Consider the following 17,104-nt stretch of genomic DNA (forward strand, 5'->3'; position numbering starts at 1 on the left):
TACGTACGTCGTGTCGTCGTCGGGGGGNGGGGGGGGGAGAGAGAGAGAGGGATCCATTTGCATTGCTACCTTACCCCAACTCAAAAATTTGGAGAAGAACCAAGTGCAGGGCGGGTCCATTAGCGAGCCAGGGTCCATTTGCACTGCTACGTGACGTCTTAGCAAACCTCAGTCTCGTGCGAAAGCAATGAAGTGATGAAGTGATGAAGCAATGGAGTAATGAAGTATTCGGAGTTGATGGAAGTCAATGGGAGTTAATGAGAATTAATGGGAGTTAATGAGAATCAACGGGAGTTGATGAGAACCAATGGGAGTTAATGAGAACCAATGGGAGTTAATGAGAATCAGGGCAATAGTTGACTTTACGAGACTTGAGGCAGCTCATCAAGGTTATCTTCCATACCACCCCCCAGTGCAAGCCTAATGCCTGCAGCTGGTTAGACTTAAAGTTTTCAGAACTTTTGGATAAACGACCCAAGTCACACTTGGGCCACCGTACCTGTCCGTCCTCCACACGGCCCCGGCAGCCAAGCAAACGCACGCACGCCCGCCAGCCCGTAGTGTACGGCAGAAGCGGACAGGGCAGCAGGGGGACAAAAAATCGGCAGCAAAACTTAACGGAGCCACCCCGATCGAGACCTCGAAACCGCAATTCGCATCCGGACCCCGTTGCGCGCCGCATTCGCGACTCCCGAACCTCCACTTGTTTTTACGGCTCCTCCGAAGTCCGAATTCCTCCATCACGACCACCGACCCGTGACGGCCACCCAACTGTGCGCAACAGCTTCGGTCTCCCGATTTGTGTGCGTTGCAATCTTCTTCTTTTTTTGGTCCCGCGAAACATCATCGGCACGCCTAGACTAACCTCAAGACGCCCCGTCGCTGCAGCACCGATTCCTCATCCGCATCACCCTTCTCTTCATCCCGCAAGGTCCCCAGTTCGCCGCCGCATCTCCCGAGCACTTTACTCCGGACGGACCAAGCCATACTAGCCAATCGACCCGACGACTTACGCGACGACGGCCGACCTCTCTCTTTATAACCCACCACCCAGTACATACCCTCTTTCTCTCTTCAGCAACACAAAGTCCCACACGGGCATCATCAACCTTCAAAATGGGCATCCAACAAATCACCAACATGTGCTCGCACCTCCAAAACGCCTCGCGCGCTCGCCTGGGCCTGACCTCCCTGCCTAACACCAAGTACAACCTCGCCCTCGCCCTGGCCCTGCACCGCGCAGGCTTCATCTCCTCCCTCACGCGGGGCGGCCCCCACCCGCCCACGCCCGAGGCCCTCATGACCTACGAGCCCGAGCCCGTGACCAGTGCCAACGTGGCCACGCGCCGGTTGTGGGTGGGACTTAAATACTGGAACGAGGAACCCGTCTTGAAGGAGCTGAAGCCGATTTCGAAGCCGTCGAGGCTGGTGACTGCCTCCCTGGAAGAGCTGAACCGTGTGGCAAGGGGCTTTCCCGCAGGATACATGAAGGGGTTGCAGTTGGGCGAGTGTTTGTTTGTGAACACTGATAGAGGTGTGTTGGAGGTTAGAGAGGCAGTGGAGAGGAAAGTTGGTGGGTTGGTTTTGTGCAAGGTAAAATAGATGGAAAGAAGAAGAAGGAGGGTCTCAAGGATGGACAACTGGGATAGGACATGGATTTGGGGAAAGGAAGGCATTGTTGGGAAGGAAGGGAGAGGAATAGAAGGGGAGGAGGAAGAGTCACCGCACTTTGGGAGGATCCCAAACCTGAAATGGAGCCAACCATTTCTGTGCGCAGTGTACGATACGGATGTGATTCCACTGTACACTAGACGACTAAGCAAGACTGGACAAACATGAAAAGGAATAGACATTGGCAAAGCAGAGCTCATCCTTGGTTCTTGCCATGCGAATATGAGGTATGAGGCCAAGAAAGACAACGAGTTGGCATCCTGTATGCTTTTATATATGCATGATTAAAAAAAAAAAAAAAACAAAGGCACTCACTGTGGAAACAAATATCACGAATCCTGATAAGGAAATGATTCAATTCATCCTGCTCCAGGTTGCTGTGCAACCCATTATCTGCTATGCATTCATACTTCATGCGTCGCCAGCTTCTTACAAATGTGTAATTGGTCTTTCTACAAAGGTATCATGAAACGTGCTAACCCAGTAACACTGCATCCCCCTCTTTCACTGTCTCGAACAAATAATAGGGGGGTGATTAAAAAAGACTCTACAGGCCAAAAAGCGATCACATCCACCATTTCTGGCTTCCTTTTACGAATTAAGAAGTGTGCTTAAATTCCGAAGTGCTGGCAGACTTCTCCTCACCGTGCTCCTAAATGTCAGCATTGGTGGTATCAACAACCTCGGCAGCAGACGAGGCGGCAGCTTCAGTCTCCTGGGCTGGCATCTCCTCCTTAACATCATGAACGTCAGAAGTGGGGGTTTGGGGAGCACCGGCAGCCTCCGCGTCCGACGGTGGTACCGAGACCTCCTGGGTAGCTTCGGTGGCTTTCTCTACCGGCTGAGCCACTTCTTGGGGAGTCTCAGTCACAGTGGGGAGGGGCACATCAACAGCTTCTTCTGCCTTGGGAACCGGCTCAGCCTTGGCCGCAGCTGAACCAGAACGAGACTGTTTCGGTGTCGTAGCCGCTGATGGTGCTGCAGATTTAGTGGCAGGTTTTTTGGTCCGTGGCTTGCTGAGACTTCTCTTCGCGGCAGGTCCGGGGGTGGCCGACGACCTCCTGGGTGGGGATGTGACAACCTTCTCAGCGGTTTTAGAGGCGGATGCCGCGGTTGGACGCGTCATGCGTGCCAAAAAACCTTCGTCCACTTCCTTCTCCTTCTTCGTTGGCGGATGATCCTTCGCAGTCTGCTTCACAGGCACACCTAGACTAGGGCGAGGCCGGTTCTTGGTCGAGTTCTGTCTCTTGAGGGTCGAGGTAGCCGTTTTCGGTGCCGACATAGTAGAGGATGGCACTCTCGCTCTGCTAGAGGAACGGCTAGCCGGGGTAGGACCTCGCTCGCGAGTCTGCGACTGGGCGCGCGCATTGCCGAGCTTGGAACCAGAAGCAGCCGTATGAGTGGTAAGGCGTTCTGGGAGAGCAGCTGGGCGTGTAGGTGACTTGGCCTTGGGCTTCGAGCTTCCGGTGATGACAGGAGATGGGGCCAAGGACGCTGGCTTTTTGTTGAGCGAGGAACCAAGAGATTTCGTGGTCTTTGCCGCCGAAGGCTTCGGGGTAGCGGTCTTGCCCGGAGTCTGACTGGATGCGGTCGTAGGGCTTTTCGCCTTGGGGGTTTCAGCAGTGATGGGGGATTTGGCAGGCTTAGCTACTGTCTTGTTGGCCGAAGACGTTGAAAGAGGTGGGAGGTTCGATTTTGTTGTTGTTTTCGGGACGGTCCGCGCCGCCGGCTTGCTGGGATCTGTCTCTTTGTCTTTGCCAGCCCCGGCTCCATTGGGTGCCTGCGTCTTCTCTGGTAACTTGGAGTCACTCTCCGTCGTAGACGAGCCGGTAGCCCCATCTAGCTCCAACCTCTTGGGCTCCGCCGATGCGCTAGCCGAAGATTCTACATTCTGTGCTCGTGGTTCTTGAGCAGAGTGTATCGGACTCTGAGCATTCTGGTTCGCTTTTGGAGACTCGGCCGGTATACGGTTCGCCTCGGGACTCGCCGGTGCTGGTGTTTTCTCCATAATCTGGTCAACGGCATTGGCTTTTTCTGATGGAGCAAGAGGACTGGTGATGTCGCCTGGGCCGGCTGGAGCTTGTTGTGTGGGTGTCTCGGAGTCGTTGCTGCCTTCCCGTTGAAGCCCGAGTCTTCCACCTTTCTCAACCGCGATGAAGCTCGTTTTGATCTTGTTCAAAGGCCTAGGAGAATCGGCTAGAGGTTGAAAGAGACACTAGCTATTAGTCCGGTCCATGCATAGTGTGATGTTGTGGTTGATAACAACACCCAAGATGACCAGTGCAGTTGGAGAAGAGGCAAACAGCGAGGTGATGGAAATGGCGACAATTGGAAGTGAAAGATGGCGGAACAGAAGACTGCTTACTTGGAGAGATGACTGGCGACCTGCCACGATCCGGGGGACTCGTCTCCCCCTTCTGCTCGAACATAGCCCGAAGGTTCTTAACCGCGCTCATGGCTGCTGACTTTTTCGAGCTCGAGCAAGACCTAGGGAAGTTGAGAAGCGTCGGGCCACGAGGTGATGATGAGAGTATGTTGTGGCAAGGTGGCAGGAGCGGTTGATTCTGGTGATTTTTGTAGCCGACAGTCCAAGTCGACTCGGAGAGAAGAAGGATCTGACTGTTTGTTTAAAGGAAGTCGAGGATCGTGGTCGCGTCCGGGAAGGAGAGATCGGGGCAAACGGGCGTGCCTCCTTTAAGCCCCTGGACCCTGCGCAAGGGGTCTTCGTGTTGTAACAGACTCGAAGCGGCTTCCCCACGCGCCACTATAAGGAGGAGCTACGATCCTGACCCGAGGAACAGGGACTCTGGAGGGAAGCGATGCGCGCGTGGAGCTGGCGACGCTATGACGAGAAATCGGGAGAGCTGTTTGCTTGTAGGGATGTCCGTAGAACGTGTCGCGGATAACTGTAGCGCAGAAGTTGGGGGAGTGTAAGCGACACTTGGCGCGATATATGTAGATGGATGATGATGGACAACAAAGAACAGAACGATGAGGGATAGACCTAAGGTGTAGGTAGAGGTAGTGTGGTCAGAGAAAGAGACAGGCAACTATCGCAAATTCCCCAGATTTACGTGGTGCCACCGGGCAGTCGAGGGTTTACACTACAAGTGACGGCCGGGGCGCGTTTAATGAGCAAATGCTTTAAAAAGTACGGCTACTTCAGGCGAGCGGAGTCGCATTGCAATAGGTAGCGTATGCGGCGCTGGGTCTTCTGATGCAGACAAGGGAAGTGCACTTCGCTGCAGGTCCAGAACAGGGAGTCATTCCCGTCTGTCAACAGTACACTCGGCTACCTCAGTCAGTCTACACACGAGCTTCGGATGCATCAGCGTGGCAGGACAGGATGGGATCGCCTTCACTTCTGTTTGGATATGTAGGCCTTGACTTTCTTTTGCTGAGGGGTCTTTGGATCAGAATAGGAATCCCGTTATAGCCACTGCCCAGGCGGCACGAACCAACCAATCCGAGACTATTTCCACACATTTGCCATTGAGGCTATCGTAATGGAGAAGAAAACTCTTCCAACAGACTGGCACGTTCACGATGAGGTGCCACAGAAGCTGAAGGCTGAGTGTTGGCCTAGGCTCTTGCATGAAGCCATTGGCTATCACAAACAGTCTAAATTAAGGAGCTTTTTGGGGGGTTGTTAGTGCTAGCCGGTGTTGGTGGTTGTGAGGTTGTGATTGGAAAGTCCATTTCAAGGGCACACATGTCAAGCTTTTACAAGACTTCCATCTTTCAGTCTGGCTGCCTTCCTTTCAGTCGATTGTCGTACAATCCTCGATGTTCACCATATGCCGGCTTGACACAGGCACGCAAACCTACTTACATCCACGGACATCTATCTTCCTCTCTGGATTGTACATCCCGCTCCTGTTGTATGTGGCCGGCGGATAGCTCTCCGTGACAAACGCTTGGCGCCCTTCAACCCGATTTCACGATGTTTCAAGTCAGTGTTTCGCATTGGAGGTGCCCCTGGCGCAATAAACGATGGAACCTATCGGATACTGGAGGTAACCGGGGTGCCAGCCCAGTACCTTACGTAAGCTGGCATCCCTGGCAACCTTCTGATACTAGATTTTCTGTGTGAGGGATTAACCTAATATAGAGATTTATACAATATACAATCTGTACCCTCTATTGAATTAAGACCCCTATTTGTGCTCGTATTCTATAATTAAGAGTCTTATATATAATAATTACCAATTGAAGTAACCCGGGTAGATATAGTATAACAATTACTTACCGAAGTAAATAAAGTAACGCAATACAATAATATCTATCGATCTTAAGACTATTAGTAAAGTTATTTTTAATAAATCCGAAGATTAGTATCTTTGGGAGAAGGAATTTCAAAAATAAGGCTTTTAATAAGGAATTCTAGTCTTTTATTAACCTAGATTTCGAAAAGCGAATCCCCTAGCCTACTACTCTTATTAAGCCATTAGTTATTAACTTCCAAAAACCGGTCATCCTTAAGGATATTTAAGTTCAATAATAGATTTTTAATACTATAGAAGTAAATAACGGCCCTCTAATAGATAATACCCGGCTATCTTAAGCTACCCAGTCGACTACGGTCCCGGTTTAGACTCTAGCGTCTACTTAAATTCCTACCGGTCTACCCGTAAAAGTATTTTTTACTGCTAAGCGTTTAGGCTTTACGTTTGAATCCGACTTCTATAATTATAAAATTGCCTTAGCCGATTACTATTACGAGAAAAAAAATTAGAATAAATTTATTACTAATATTAATAATGTTAAAAATTAAATAAAGAAATATACTATTAAGAAGCTTTACTTAACTTACTTCTTAGAAATTAAGACTATTACCATCTAATATAATAAGTTATATATATTAATTAATTATAACCTAGTAAGAGTTAGAAATAACGCTTGTACTAAATATTAGGAAAAAGTCTATTTTACCTATACTCTAAAGAGTTAGACTATTTAATTTAAAGAGTAGGAGGGGGTTATAACTATTAATTAATACTATAACATCGATGAATATATTAATTTAGAGAATTAGTATTAAAATTTCTTCAATATAATAAATAAATTCCCTAGGTCCCTATTTACTATTTAGACTATAGTATATTATTAAATTAAAGATAATAAATTTTATACTTTTATAGATATAGCCTAGGAATTTAAGTAAGCGGTTCTTAAAGCGTTTCTATTAAATAAGGGTCGTTCTTAAATTTATAAGGGTAGTACGTTCGGAATAGTAACTATATATACTAAATTTAGTAGGGACGCTCTTAGTAACCCCTAGAATAATAGAAGTAAAAGGCCGGCCGGTAATTATTAAAATTGTTAAAATTATAATAAATAGTCGAAGAGGATTTGCCCTATATATAAATGTATAGGTTACAAATTTAAATACTATTAGTATATTAATATAACGAATTAATTGGATAATTTTAAAGAAAATTACTATATATATAAGTAGATTAATAAGAATTGCTAAAGAGACCCCAAACTAGTAGAAAGATTAGAAAATTCTTAAAAGATACTAAAATTAATAAATCCTATTAAAACAACGTTAGTAACTTTTAATTTAATAGTTAGCGGGTTAGTAATATATATTATAAAACGAATTTTTTAATACTAAAACCCTATAAAGATAGACTAAAGTACCTATTAAAGGACTTAATAATTTTTAATTTAGGTATAATAATTTATATTTTTAATAAGGCCGGTTAATTTAAAAGTTTCAAACCAGCGAGAGAAGGAGACTACGTCTAAGCGGGAAATATATTTATTGCAATTAAAGGATATAGTTCGGTCTATTTAATATTAAGTAATAATAAAAATTGATTTATTAATCTTAAATTTAATAACGTTATACTTATATCCAGGATGGCTTATAATTTAGTATTTTTAAGAAGGTTATTAGAAAAAGGACTATACTAGGATTAATCTTTTAATTTAAAGTACCTTTATTTCTATTTAAATAACGGTTATTTATACTATTTCTCTTTAGAATTTAATTAATTTATATTAGAATATATACCCTTCGAAATACGTACTAATTAATCCTCTTTTTATATATAATTTTACTAATTTACTAGTAAAACTATTAAGAAGTTTTAAAAAAGCGATACCTTACGCTAATATCTTCGCTTTAATTACCTAAGACTAAAAACCTTAATTTAATTAATAAATAAAGAATATAAAGTACGTTTAAAGGGTCCCGATCTCGTTTATTATAATTCCTATATAATAATTAAAATAAAGTACTAAATATATAGAAAAATCTATAACGCATTAGAAGGTCCTAATCTCTACCTCGCTATTAATTTCTTTAATTATTCCTTAATTAAAATACTTAGTAGAGGTATAGTATCGAATTTAATAATCGTTATAAATTATTAGTCCGGGAAAGTATAATTATATTATTTACCGGACTAAATAGCGGATTCGATTATTATTATATTAACGTTATTATTTAACGATTTTGAATTTTATTACTAAATCCGACTAAGGGTAATTAAATATAATAATGAAATAACTATAAATAAACCCTATATTACTACCTTCTTAATTAGATATAATACGGTTCTTAAGCCTTCGGCCTTATATATTTAGGTGTAGAACGGCGGTACCGAACGTTCGGGGGGTATAATTAGGGAAAAATTAGTAATAATAAAAGAATTAGTAAATTTACTATAAGAATTCTAAAGAGAGATAATAATAGTAGTAATATACTTATTAAACCTAATTTTATAATAAAAATTCAATTAAAAGTCCCTAAAAGAATATTTTACTATATATATAATTAATTATAATAATAGTTAATAAAAACTAGTACTATAATTATTCTATTTTAAAATTTATAATTATAAAACGTTCGTACTTATAATCGATATTTTATATAGTTAGAAACGGGCTTAGAAGTTTAAACGATATATTTAAGTTAAGTATTTAGTTAATTACTAGTTTAATAATATTTATTGTATTTAGAATCTATATATAAATTAGATTATTATAATAAGAAATATAGTTTTTAATAAGGACGAAATTTTTATAAATATAGTCGAAGAATTCTATAATACCCTTAATATTTCTCTTAAAGAGTTGGCTATATAATTGAATAATATTTATTAATTAGAATTTAATATATTTAATCTATTACCGACTAGAAGTATTAAAATAGAGGATAAGGAGGCCGATCTGGTTATTAAAACCCTACCTGCTATTAATAGTACTATAATTTCCGAACCAACCGAATTTATATATATATAAGAGGAGGGATAATATTAAGAGGGTACTAGAGTTCTAATACTAGAATTACGGCCGTAAAATAATTAGTAGGCAATAATAATAAATAAAAAAGAAATAAAATATCCTACTCCCCTAAAAAGTCTAGTATTATTCTTTATTAATAATTTTAATATATTATACTCCTAATAAAATTAACCAACGTATAATAAATATCTCTACTAAATTAGATCCTTTTTAATTACTTTAAATAAAATAAATATTAAACTATATAATAGACGGCCTATTAATAAGGAAACTCTTAACTAATTAAAATATATAATTATTAGTAAGAAGGAGGAAGGAGAGAAGTTTTCTAATAATTTAAAGTTAATTAGAAATATTATAAATTATTATAATAATTTCAATACCTTAGCCAATTTCTATTAACGAAAATTCCCTCCTCCCCCTTAGGTTTATAGAAATTTTAATTATTATCCGTTTAATAATCTCTTCTATAAAGTAAAACGAAAGTATATAAAAGATTATGAAGAAAAAAAGTCGTAAGCGTAAATTAATAAAGGCGAGTAGTATATTAATAAAATTATTAAATTATTTAATTTAATATAAATATATATATACAAATTCAATATAAAAGGGTATTACTTTAAATATAAAGCCTATTTAGTAGTTTAAAGAGATTAATAGTTATATAATAATATACGAGAAACGTACGTTACTATTTTCGTAATCTAATTATTTAGAATTATAATAACTATTACTACCTACTTTAATTTCGAATTTAAATAGTATAATATAATTAATACCTTCATTAATATAATATTAAATAAGACTATCTATATAAAAGTACTATATAATTAGGAATATAAGGATAAAATATTAAAGTTACTACGTATATTATATAAATTATAATACTCTCTATTATTTTAGTAAAAAGAGTTTACTAAAATTCTCGTAAAAGCTAGCCTCGCCCTTATCCCTATAAAACCGTATATACTAATTAAAGAGAATATAATTATCTTCTTTTATATTAATAATATTATCCTTACTTATAAATTAGAATATTTATTATTAATAGAGGGAATAAATATTACTCTTAAATAATACTATTAATTAATTAATAATTAAAATATCTAATAATTTTTAGGTATTAAAGTTATTCGAGACCGCCCGCAGCGCCTATTCTAACTATCTTAGCGAAAATATATCCTTAAAATAATTAAAGGAATTAAATAAAGGAAAAAACTCCCTAATATTCCTATAATAATTAAAGAGTTCGCCTCCTAGCCTTAATCCTCTACCTAATATATAATTAAATTATATTAATAAATAATTGGTACAGTTCTGTATTTCTCTATTATTATTAAACCTAATATCGCTTTTATACTATTCTAATTAATTCGCTTTCTAACTAACTCTAAACTAGCTTATTATTCGGCGGTTAAATAAATAAAAATATACCTTCGTAGTACTAATTATTATACCTTCTAATTAGAAGGAAATAATAAATTTAAAATTTATATTAATATATTATTTACTAATAATATTAACGATCGAAGAAAGTTATAAGATTTTATAATATAATTATTTAGTAATATAATTAATTAGTATACTAATAAGTAAAATACTATTACTACTTTAATAACCGAAGTAGAATTATTATTCCTCGCCCAAGGAGTAAAGGAAGGTATTTAGGCAAAGAAGCTCTTTAATACTCTTACTCTTTAATTAGAAATCGAAATTACCCCCTTCGGTTATAATAATAAATAAATAATATACTTTATTACTAAAAAGAATTCTAAATTCCAAATTAAACTTAAATATATTAATATTTACAATTACTAGTTTAAAAAAGCTTAATAATATAGTATTATTAATATATATAATATTTCTATTAGTAAAATAATTACCGATAGATTTATTAAAGCGTTCGACGTACGTAAATATTAAAAATTTATAAAGTAGTTTAATATAGTAAATCTTAAGGAGAGACGAGGAGAAAGGAGGAAGTTAGTAATAATAAAAGTAAATTATTTAATTATAATCAATAAAGAAAATTAATTAAAAAAAGCGATTGAAGGATAAAAATATAGGTTAAAATTATTATAAGTATAAATTACCTTCCTATACTATACGGCTAAAATAACCTTTAAAAATTAAAAAGTATTAATATAGTAATTTAATTATATAAGGAGGAAAAAATTAAAAAATTTAGTCCCGGTAGGATTCGAACCTACAACCTTTAAGTATATTATTTAAAAATAATCCGCTAATTATACTAATAAATATATTTAAAAGATAATAGGCGGATAATTAAAAATAATACTCCAACGTTCTAACTATTAAACTACGGGACTAGGTAATTTTATTATTAAAAAGGGTACTATTAACCTTCCCTATTAATAGAGAAATAATAATAAATAACACTTTTAAAAGGTAACTACTAGAAAAAAGATAGGAAGGGTATAGAATCTATAAATAGCTTTAAAGACAATAGCCTCCTTAAATTCTAATTCAGTTAAAGGGGTATATCGGATACTAGAAGTAACCGGGGTACCAACCTAGTACCTTACGTAAACTAATATCCCTAGCAACCTTCTAATACTAAATTTTCTATATAAGGGATTAACCTAATATAGAGATCTATATAATATACAATCTATACCCTCTACTAAATCAAGACCCCTGCTCGTGCTCGTATTCTATAGAACCGGACTTCCATTATAATACCCAAACCTCGAAACGACCGGCGTCCACCTAATTCACACGTGGAATCATGCTACGTTAACATTACTACGGCCTGTGGATTGTCCATGAGGACACGTGAAGATGGGCGGCGCTGGCGATGCCGAGAGCACTTATAGCCTGCTCTCTCCATGTTTTCTAAAATCACGTCCTTTGGAGATACTCCGAGTCTTGTCATCTTTCCCAGGTTGTCCTTCACTCTCCGTCACTGCCGCCTCTACCATACATACTGCGTAAGCCAGAGATGTCGAGGCATACGCAGCAGGCACTCTACAGTAGATCACCTCACTGACAGGCCATCCTGGAAAAATTGCGGAACAGCCCGCAGCGATCAATAAACCTGGAGAATGCTGCATGTTTACTTCCCAAACAGGCTAGTCTCTTTGTTGAACATGCCATTAGTCACTTCACTATGGCGCTTCTAGTCCGATCCCGGCCCTGGTGAGCCATGCTAAGGTATGATTCGTCCAACATTTTGGAAGCTATCCGCGGTACTTTGTCTTTTCCTCCATCCGCATTTCTCCACTCCTCGAGACTTTTTCCTTTTTCTCTTCTACAAAGTCACTTGAAACAGGAAAAAGATGGCGGCCAGGACCCTGAAGATTGGTTAGCAGCTTCCTAACTCTTCCACCTCTCCCAATGCCTTCTTTCAATGCTGCTTGCTGCTGGGAAACGGGCGCCCTGCTAATCACCCCGCTTTCTGCCAACAGGTCTCATCCCCGGTGATGGCATCGGCAAGGAAGTCATTCCCGCCGGCCGGCGCATTCTCGAGGCTCTCCCGGCCTCTCTGGGCTTGAAGTTCGAGTTCATCGACCTCAAGGCCGGCTGGGAAACCTTTGAGCAGACCGGCAACGCCCTGCCCGAAGAGACAGTTTCGATCCTCAAGTCTGAGTGCGATGGCGCCCTTTTCGGAGCCGTCAGCTCGCCCACCAAGGCCGTCAAGGGCTACTCCTCTCCCATCGTCGCCCTGCGCAAGAAGCTCGACCTGTACGCCAACGTGCGCCCTGTCAAGTCGGTCCGGGGCCCCGGCGTCAAGCCCATCGACATGGTGATTGTGCGCGAGAACACCGAGGACCTGTACGTCAAGGAGGAGAAGACGTACGACACGCCCGAGGGCAAGGTGGCCGAGGCCATCAAGCGCATCTCGCAGCGCGCCTCGTCGCGCATCGCCACCATCGCCGGTGAGATCGCCCTGCGCCGCCAAAAGATCCGCGAGGGCGGTTCCCCTTCCATCCACAAGGGCCCCCTCGTGACCGTCACCCACAAGTCCAACGTTTTGTCCCAGACCGACGGCCTCTTCCGCTCTACCGCCCGTGAGGCCCTCGCCGCCGGCCGCTTCACCTCGGTCGCCGTCGAGGAGCAGATCGTCGACTCGATGGTGTACAAGCTCTTCCGCCAGCCCGAGGCCTACGACGTCATTGTTGCGCCCAACCTGTACGGCGACATTCTCTCTGATGGCGCCGCCGCCCTCGTCGGCTCGCTCGGTCTCGTCCCCTCGGCCAACGTCGGTGAGGGTTTCGCCATCGGTGAGCCCTGCCACGGCTCCGCGCCCGACATTCAGGGCCAGAACATTGCCAACCCCATCGCTACGCTCCGCTCTGCTGCGCTCATGCTCGAGTTCCTCAACGAGGAGGAGGCGGCGGCCAAGATCTACGCTGCTGTTGATGCTAACCTTGAGGAGGGCAAGCTGCTCAGCCCCGATCTTGGCGGTAAGGCTAAGACCGAGGAGGTTGTGCAGGATATCCTTCGCCGTCTCTAAATGGGGAGCGGGATTAGATGGCAAGGGTTATGAGTCATGATATTGAAAAATACTTGGTATCCGGCTCGAGAACAAAAAAATGCTGTTGAATGATGTACTGTATGACATTTACATGAGAGCGGTATCCTCACGCTAGACACCTTGTACATAAATGAGGAAGGAAGTCGTAAATGATGGTTTTCAATAATAACGATACTAGTTGCAATTGCCGTGTGCATGATGTGGTTTAGACAGCTTCCGCCAACTGCGAGCTGCGGGTGCCAGCTGTTGATAGCCACAATCATGGCATCCTTGCCAAAAGATGGACAAGGTATCGGGGCGGTGTTGAAGCGAGTTCATGAACACCACACCACAGCCAGGTTCGACACCAAGTTATTAATGAGAGAAGAGACCATGTTCGCTTTTGCTCTACCGAAACCCATAAAGTAACCGTTTCCAAAGTAGTTTAACCATTCCATATATGTACAAAATACCCTTTTTTTTTATCATCACACATAAAATACTACAGATCTATGTACTGTACAACACTGGACATCCTGTATACCAAGAGAAAGAAAAGCCGCCACGCTGCTGTATGTTCAAGTGTTACAAGAATGCTAATCGGGTTACATCTTTTTAGCATAGATACAACCAGATGATCTATTTGCCTTCACATGCCTCCCCAGTCATGAATCATCTGATGGGGAAGGATAGTCCGTTTTGTCTAGGCCAGAGCAGCAATTATCGTCCAGCCGAAGGACGCTACTTCGACCGTTCAACAACATCAAGTCCAGGGTAGACTGACGGCTCGAAATTGGCCTTTCATTCGAGCCCCAAGACCAGATCCGAACCTGACTCTCAGGCTGAAAGCAAGCGCCACGTGAGGGCCAGCAGCGCGAGCCTCTCGAGTTCAACCGCAGCAGCAAGCCAATTCGAAGCTTTGCAGTTCTTCAACAGCCAGCTTACTTTATGCGCTTAGCCTCGAGCTCCTTCTGGTACTTTTGCACCAACTCCTTCTGGAGGTGGGGCGGCGCAGGAGCGTAATGGCTGAACTCCATGGAGAACTCGCCCTTGCCCTGGGTAGCAGCGCGCAAGTGGGTGGAGAAGCCGAACATGGCGTTCAGGGAGCAGTCAGCGACCATGGTGAACTCGTCGGCACCGACCTCGGTATCGACAATGGTGCCGCGCTTGTTCATCAGCATGAGAATGTTACCCTGGAACTCGGCGGGGGCCGAGATGGTGGTCTTCATCAGGGGCTCGAGCACCTGGCCGCCGGCGGCGGTGAAGGCCTTGCCGAAGGCCATCTGGGCGGCGAGGTTGAAGGCGTAATCGGACGAATCGGTAACGTGGGTGGCACCGTCGGTGATGACCATGGAGGAGCCGATGACCTTGTGGCCGAGCAGGGGGCCCTTGATGCAGGCCTCCTGGAAACCCTTTTGACAGGCAGAGATGTACTTGTCGGGAATAGTGCCGCCGACGACGCGCGACTCGAAGTGATTGTCCTCGCCGCCGTTCGGGTTGGGCTCGATCCAGCCGACGACGCGGGCGTAATCACCGGGGCCACCGGACTGGCGCTTGAGAAGGTAGTCGAACTCGGCCTTCTGGGTGATGGTCTCGCGGTAAGAGACGCGGGGCTGGCCAGTTTCGCACTCGACCTTGTACTCACGGCGGAGACGCTCAACGTAAATCTCGAGATGCAACTCACCCATGCCGCTGATGATGGTCTCCTCCGACTCCTCATCGACGTGGAGACGGAAAGTGGGATCCTCACGCATGAAGCGGTTCATGGCCTTGGAGAAGGCGTCGGCGTCGCTGGAGCGCTTGGGCTTGATGCTGAGCGACATGACGGCGTCGGGGACGTACATGGAGCTCAGGGAGTAAGGGAGACCACCGTCGGTGAAGGTATCACCAGAGGCGCAGTCGACACCGAAGACGGCGCAAATTTCACCGGCGCCAATCTCGTTGACGTCCTCCATTTCATTGGAGTGCATACGAACGATACGGGGGATACGGACCTTCTTGTTGCCACGGGAATTGTAGAGGTAGGCGCCCTTCTTGAGGGAACCCTGGTAGACACGCATGTAGGTGAGCTGGCCGTAAGGGTTCTCTTCGAGCTTGAAGGCAAGACCGACGAAGGGAAGGGAGTTGTAAGGGACGAGCTTGACCGGCTGCTCGCCCTTGGAGCGGTCGAGGGCAGTGTTGTCGGTATCGTTGGGGTTGGGGAGGTAGTCGCAAACGGCGTCAAGCATGGGCTGGACACCCTTGTCGGCAATGGCGGAACCCATGAGGACGGGGGTGAACTTGCAGGCGATGGTAGCGCGGCGAATGGCGGCCTTGATCTGCTCGGGGGTAGGGGTCTGCTCCTCAAGGAACATCTCGGCAATCTCATCATCGACATCGGCGAGCTTCTCGATAAGTTCCTGTCTCTTCTGCTCGCAAAGCTCCTTGATTTCTGCAGGAATCTCCTTGGAGATCTTGAGGTTGACACCACGCTGACCGTCGTTACGGATACACTTCATGTCGATCAAGTCGACAACACCCTCGAGCTCCTTCTCAGAGCCGATAGGGACCTGGATAGCAGCGGCGGGAATCTTGAGCTTGGTGTTGATCTGCTCGACGGCCTTCCAGGGGTTGGCACCCATACGATCCATCTTGTTGACGAAAGAGATACGGGGGACGTTGTAGCGCTTCATCTGTCTGTCGACGGTGATGGTCTGGGACTGGACACCAGAAACAGCGCAGAGAACCATGACGGCTCCGTCAAGGACTCTCATGGCACGCTCGACCTCGATGGTGAAGTCGATATGGCCGGGGGTATCGATCAAGTTGATGTGGTAAGTCTCCTCCACGCCCTTCTCCTTCTTCTTCCAGTCGGCGAAAGTGGCGGCAGACTGGATGGTGATACCTCTCTCTCTTTCGAGTTCCATGGAGTCCATCTTGGCACCAACACCATCGCGACCACGAACCTCGTGGATGGCCTTGACTCTGCCGGTATAGAAAAGGATGCGCTCGGTAACGGTGGTCTTGCCGGAGTCGATGTGGGCCTGTATATGGCTAGCTGTTTAGCTTTTATCCCCGTCCTCTGTCCTCAGTTTTTATCTTTCATCTCGGGCGCGTTTGGGGTTCACATACGGCGATACCAATGTTACGGACACGGGCCAGTCTCTTGGCCTCCTCGGGGGTCATACGGGCGGCAGCGGCCTCGGGGGTCATGTTGGAAGCGGCGAGTTCCTTGGCCTGCTTGAGACTAGAGAAATGCAGCGCGTATTGTCAGCCGGGTCTGCTGCTGTGGCATGCTGCCCGGTGCCATGACGCCAGCCATGACAGCCTTCGTTTCACGGGAAATATCTTACGCAATCTCGGCCGCAGTCATGTTGGCATTCCTTAGGTAGGAGGACCTGCTGAACAGACGGCGGCTCTCGAACTGGGAGCCAGTCCACCGGAGGGACGGCGTCTCAACGGCGGCGCGGCATGCTCCAAGACTGACGGAGCGAACACCCTGGCGCACGGCGGCAGCGCGGCCGGCGTGGAGAGTAGCAACAGCCCGAATCACCCTCATCTTCACTCACACGCAGCGAAGGGGGAGGGGACAAAAAGGAGTGACTGGTGGGGAGGAATGAGTGGTGCCGTGGATTTGGAAAACTACCTAAAGTTTCCAAAGGAGAAGCACGGGGCAGGATGCGGGATGCGGATGCGGATGCGGCAGCAACTGACGGCGGG

At 44.1% G+C, this 17,104-nt stretch overlaps 3 protein-coding genes across 3 annotated transcripts; 2 read left to right on the forward strand and 1 right to left on the reverse strand.

Annotated features, from left to right (window-relative positions):
• Positions 1-682: 682 nt before the first annotated feature.
• On the forward strand, positions 683-1,952 carry NEUTE1DRAFT_92583 (uncharacterized protein; the record flags this gene model as incomplete). The annotated part of the gene is made up of 2 exons (XM_009858674.1): positions 683-803; positions 889-1,952. The coding sequence occupies one exon, from the start codon at positions 1,117-1,119 to the stop codon at positions 1,600-1,602; it is 486 nt and encodes a 161-aa protein (XP_009856976.1).
• A 10,190-nt stretch (positions 1,953-12,142) lies between these two features.
• On the forward strand, positions 12,143-13,607 carry NEUTE1DRAFT_119171 (uncharacterized protein; the record flags this gene model as incomplete). Its single annotated transcript, XM_009858675.1, has 2 exons — positions 12,143-12,252; positions 12,357-13,607. 2 exons carry the CDS (start codon positions 12,228-12,230, stop codon positions 13,403-13,405), a joined length of 1,074 nt encoding a protein of 357 aa, XP_009856977.1.
• A 478-nt stretch (positions 13,608-14,085) lies between these two features.
• Positions 14,086-16,943, reverse strand: NEUTE1DRAFT_150701 (uncharacterized protein; the record flags this gene model as incomplete). The annotated part of the gene is made up of 3 exons (XM_009858676.1): positions 14,086-16,428; positions 16,517-16,631; positions 16,738-16,943. 3 exons carry the CDS (start codon positions 16,941-16,943, stop codon positions 14,347-14,349), a joined length of 2,403 nt encoding a protein of 800 aa, XP_009856978.1.
• Between the last annotated feature and the right edge of the window lie 161 nt (positions 16,944-17,104).

This window comes from Neurospora tetrasperma (genome assembly GCF_000213175.1).
Source record: "Neurospora tetrasperma FGSC 2508 unplaced genomic scaffold NEUTE1scaffold_81, whole genome shotgun sequence".
Lineage (NCBI taxonomy): Eukaryota > Fungi > Ascomycota > Sordariomycetes > Sordariales > Sordariaceae > Neurospora > Neurospora tetrasperma.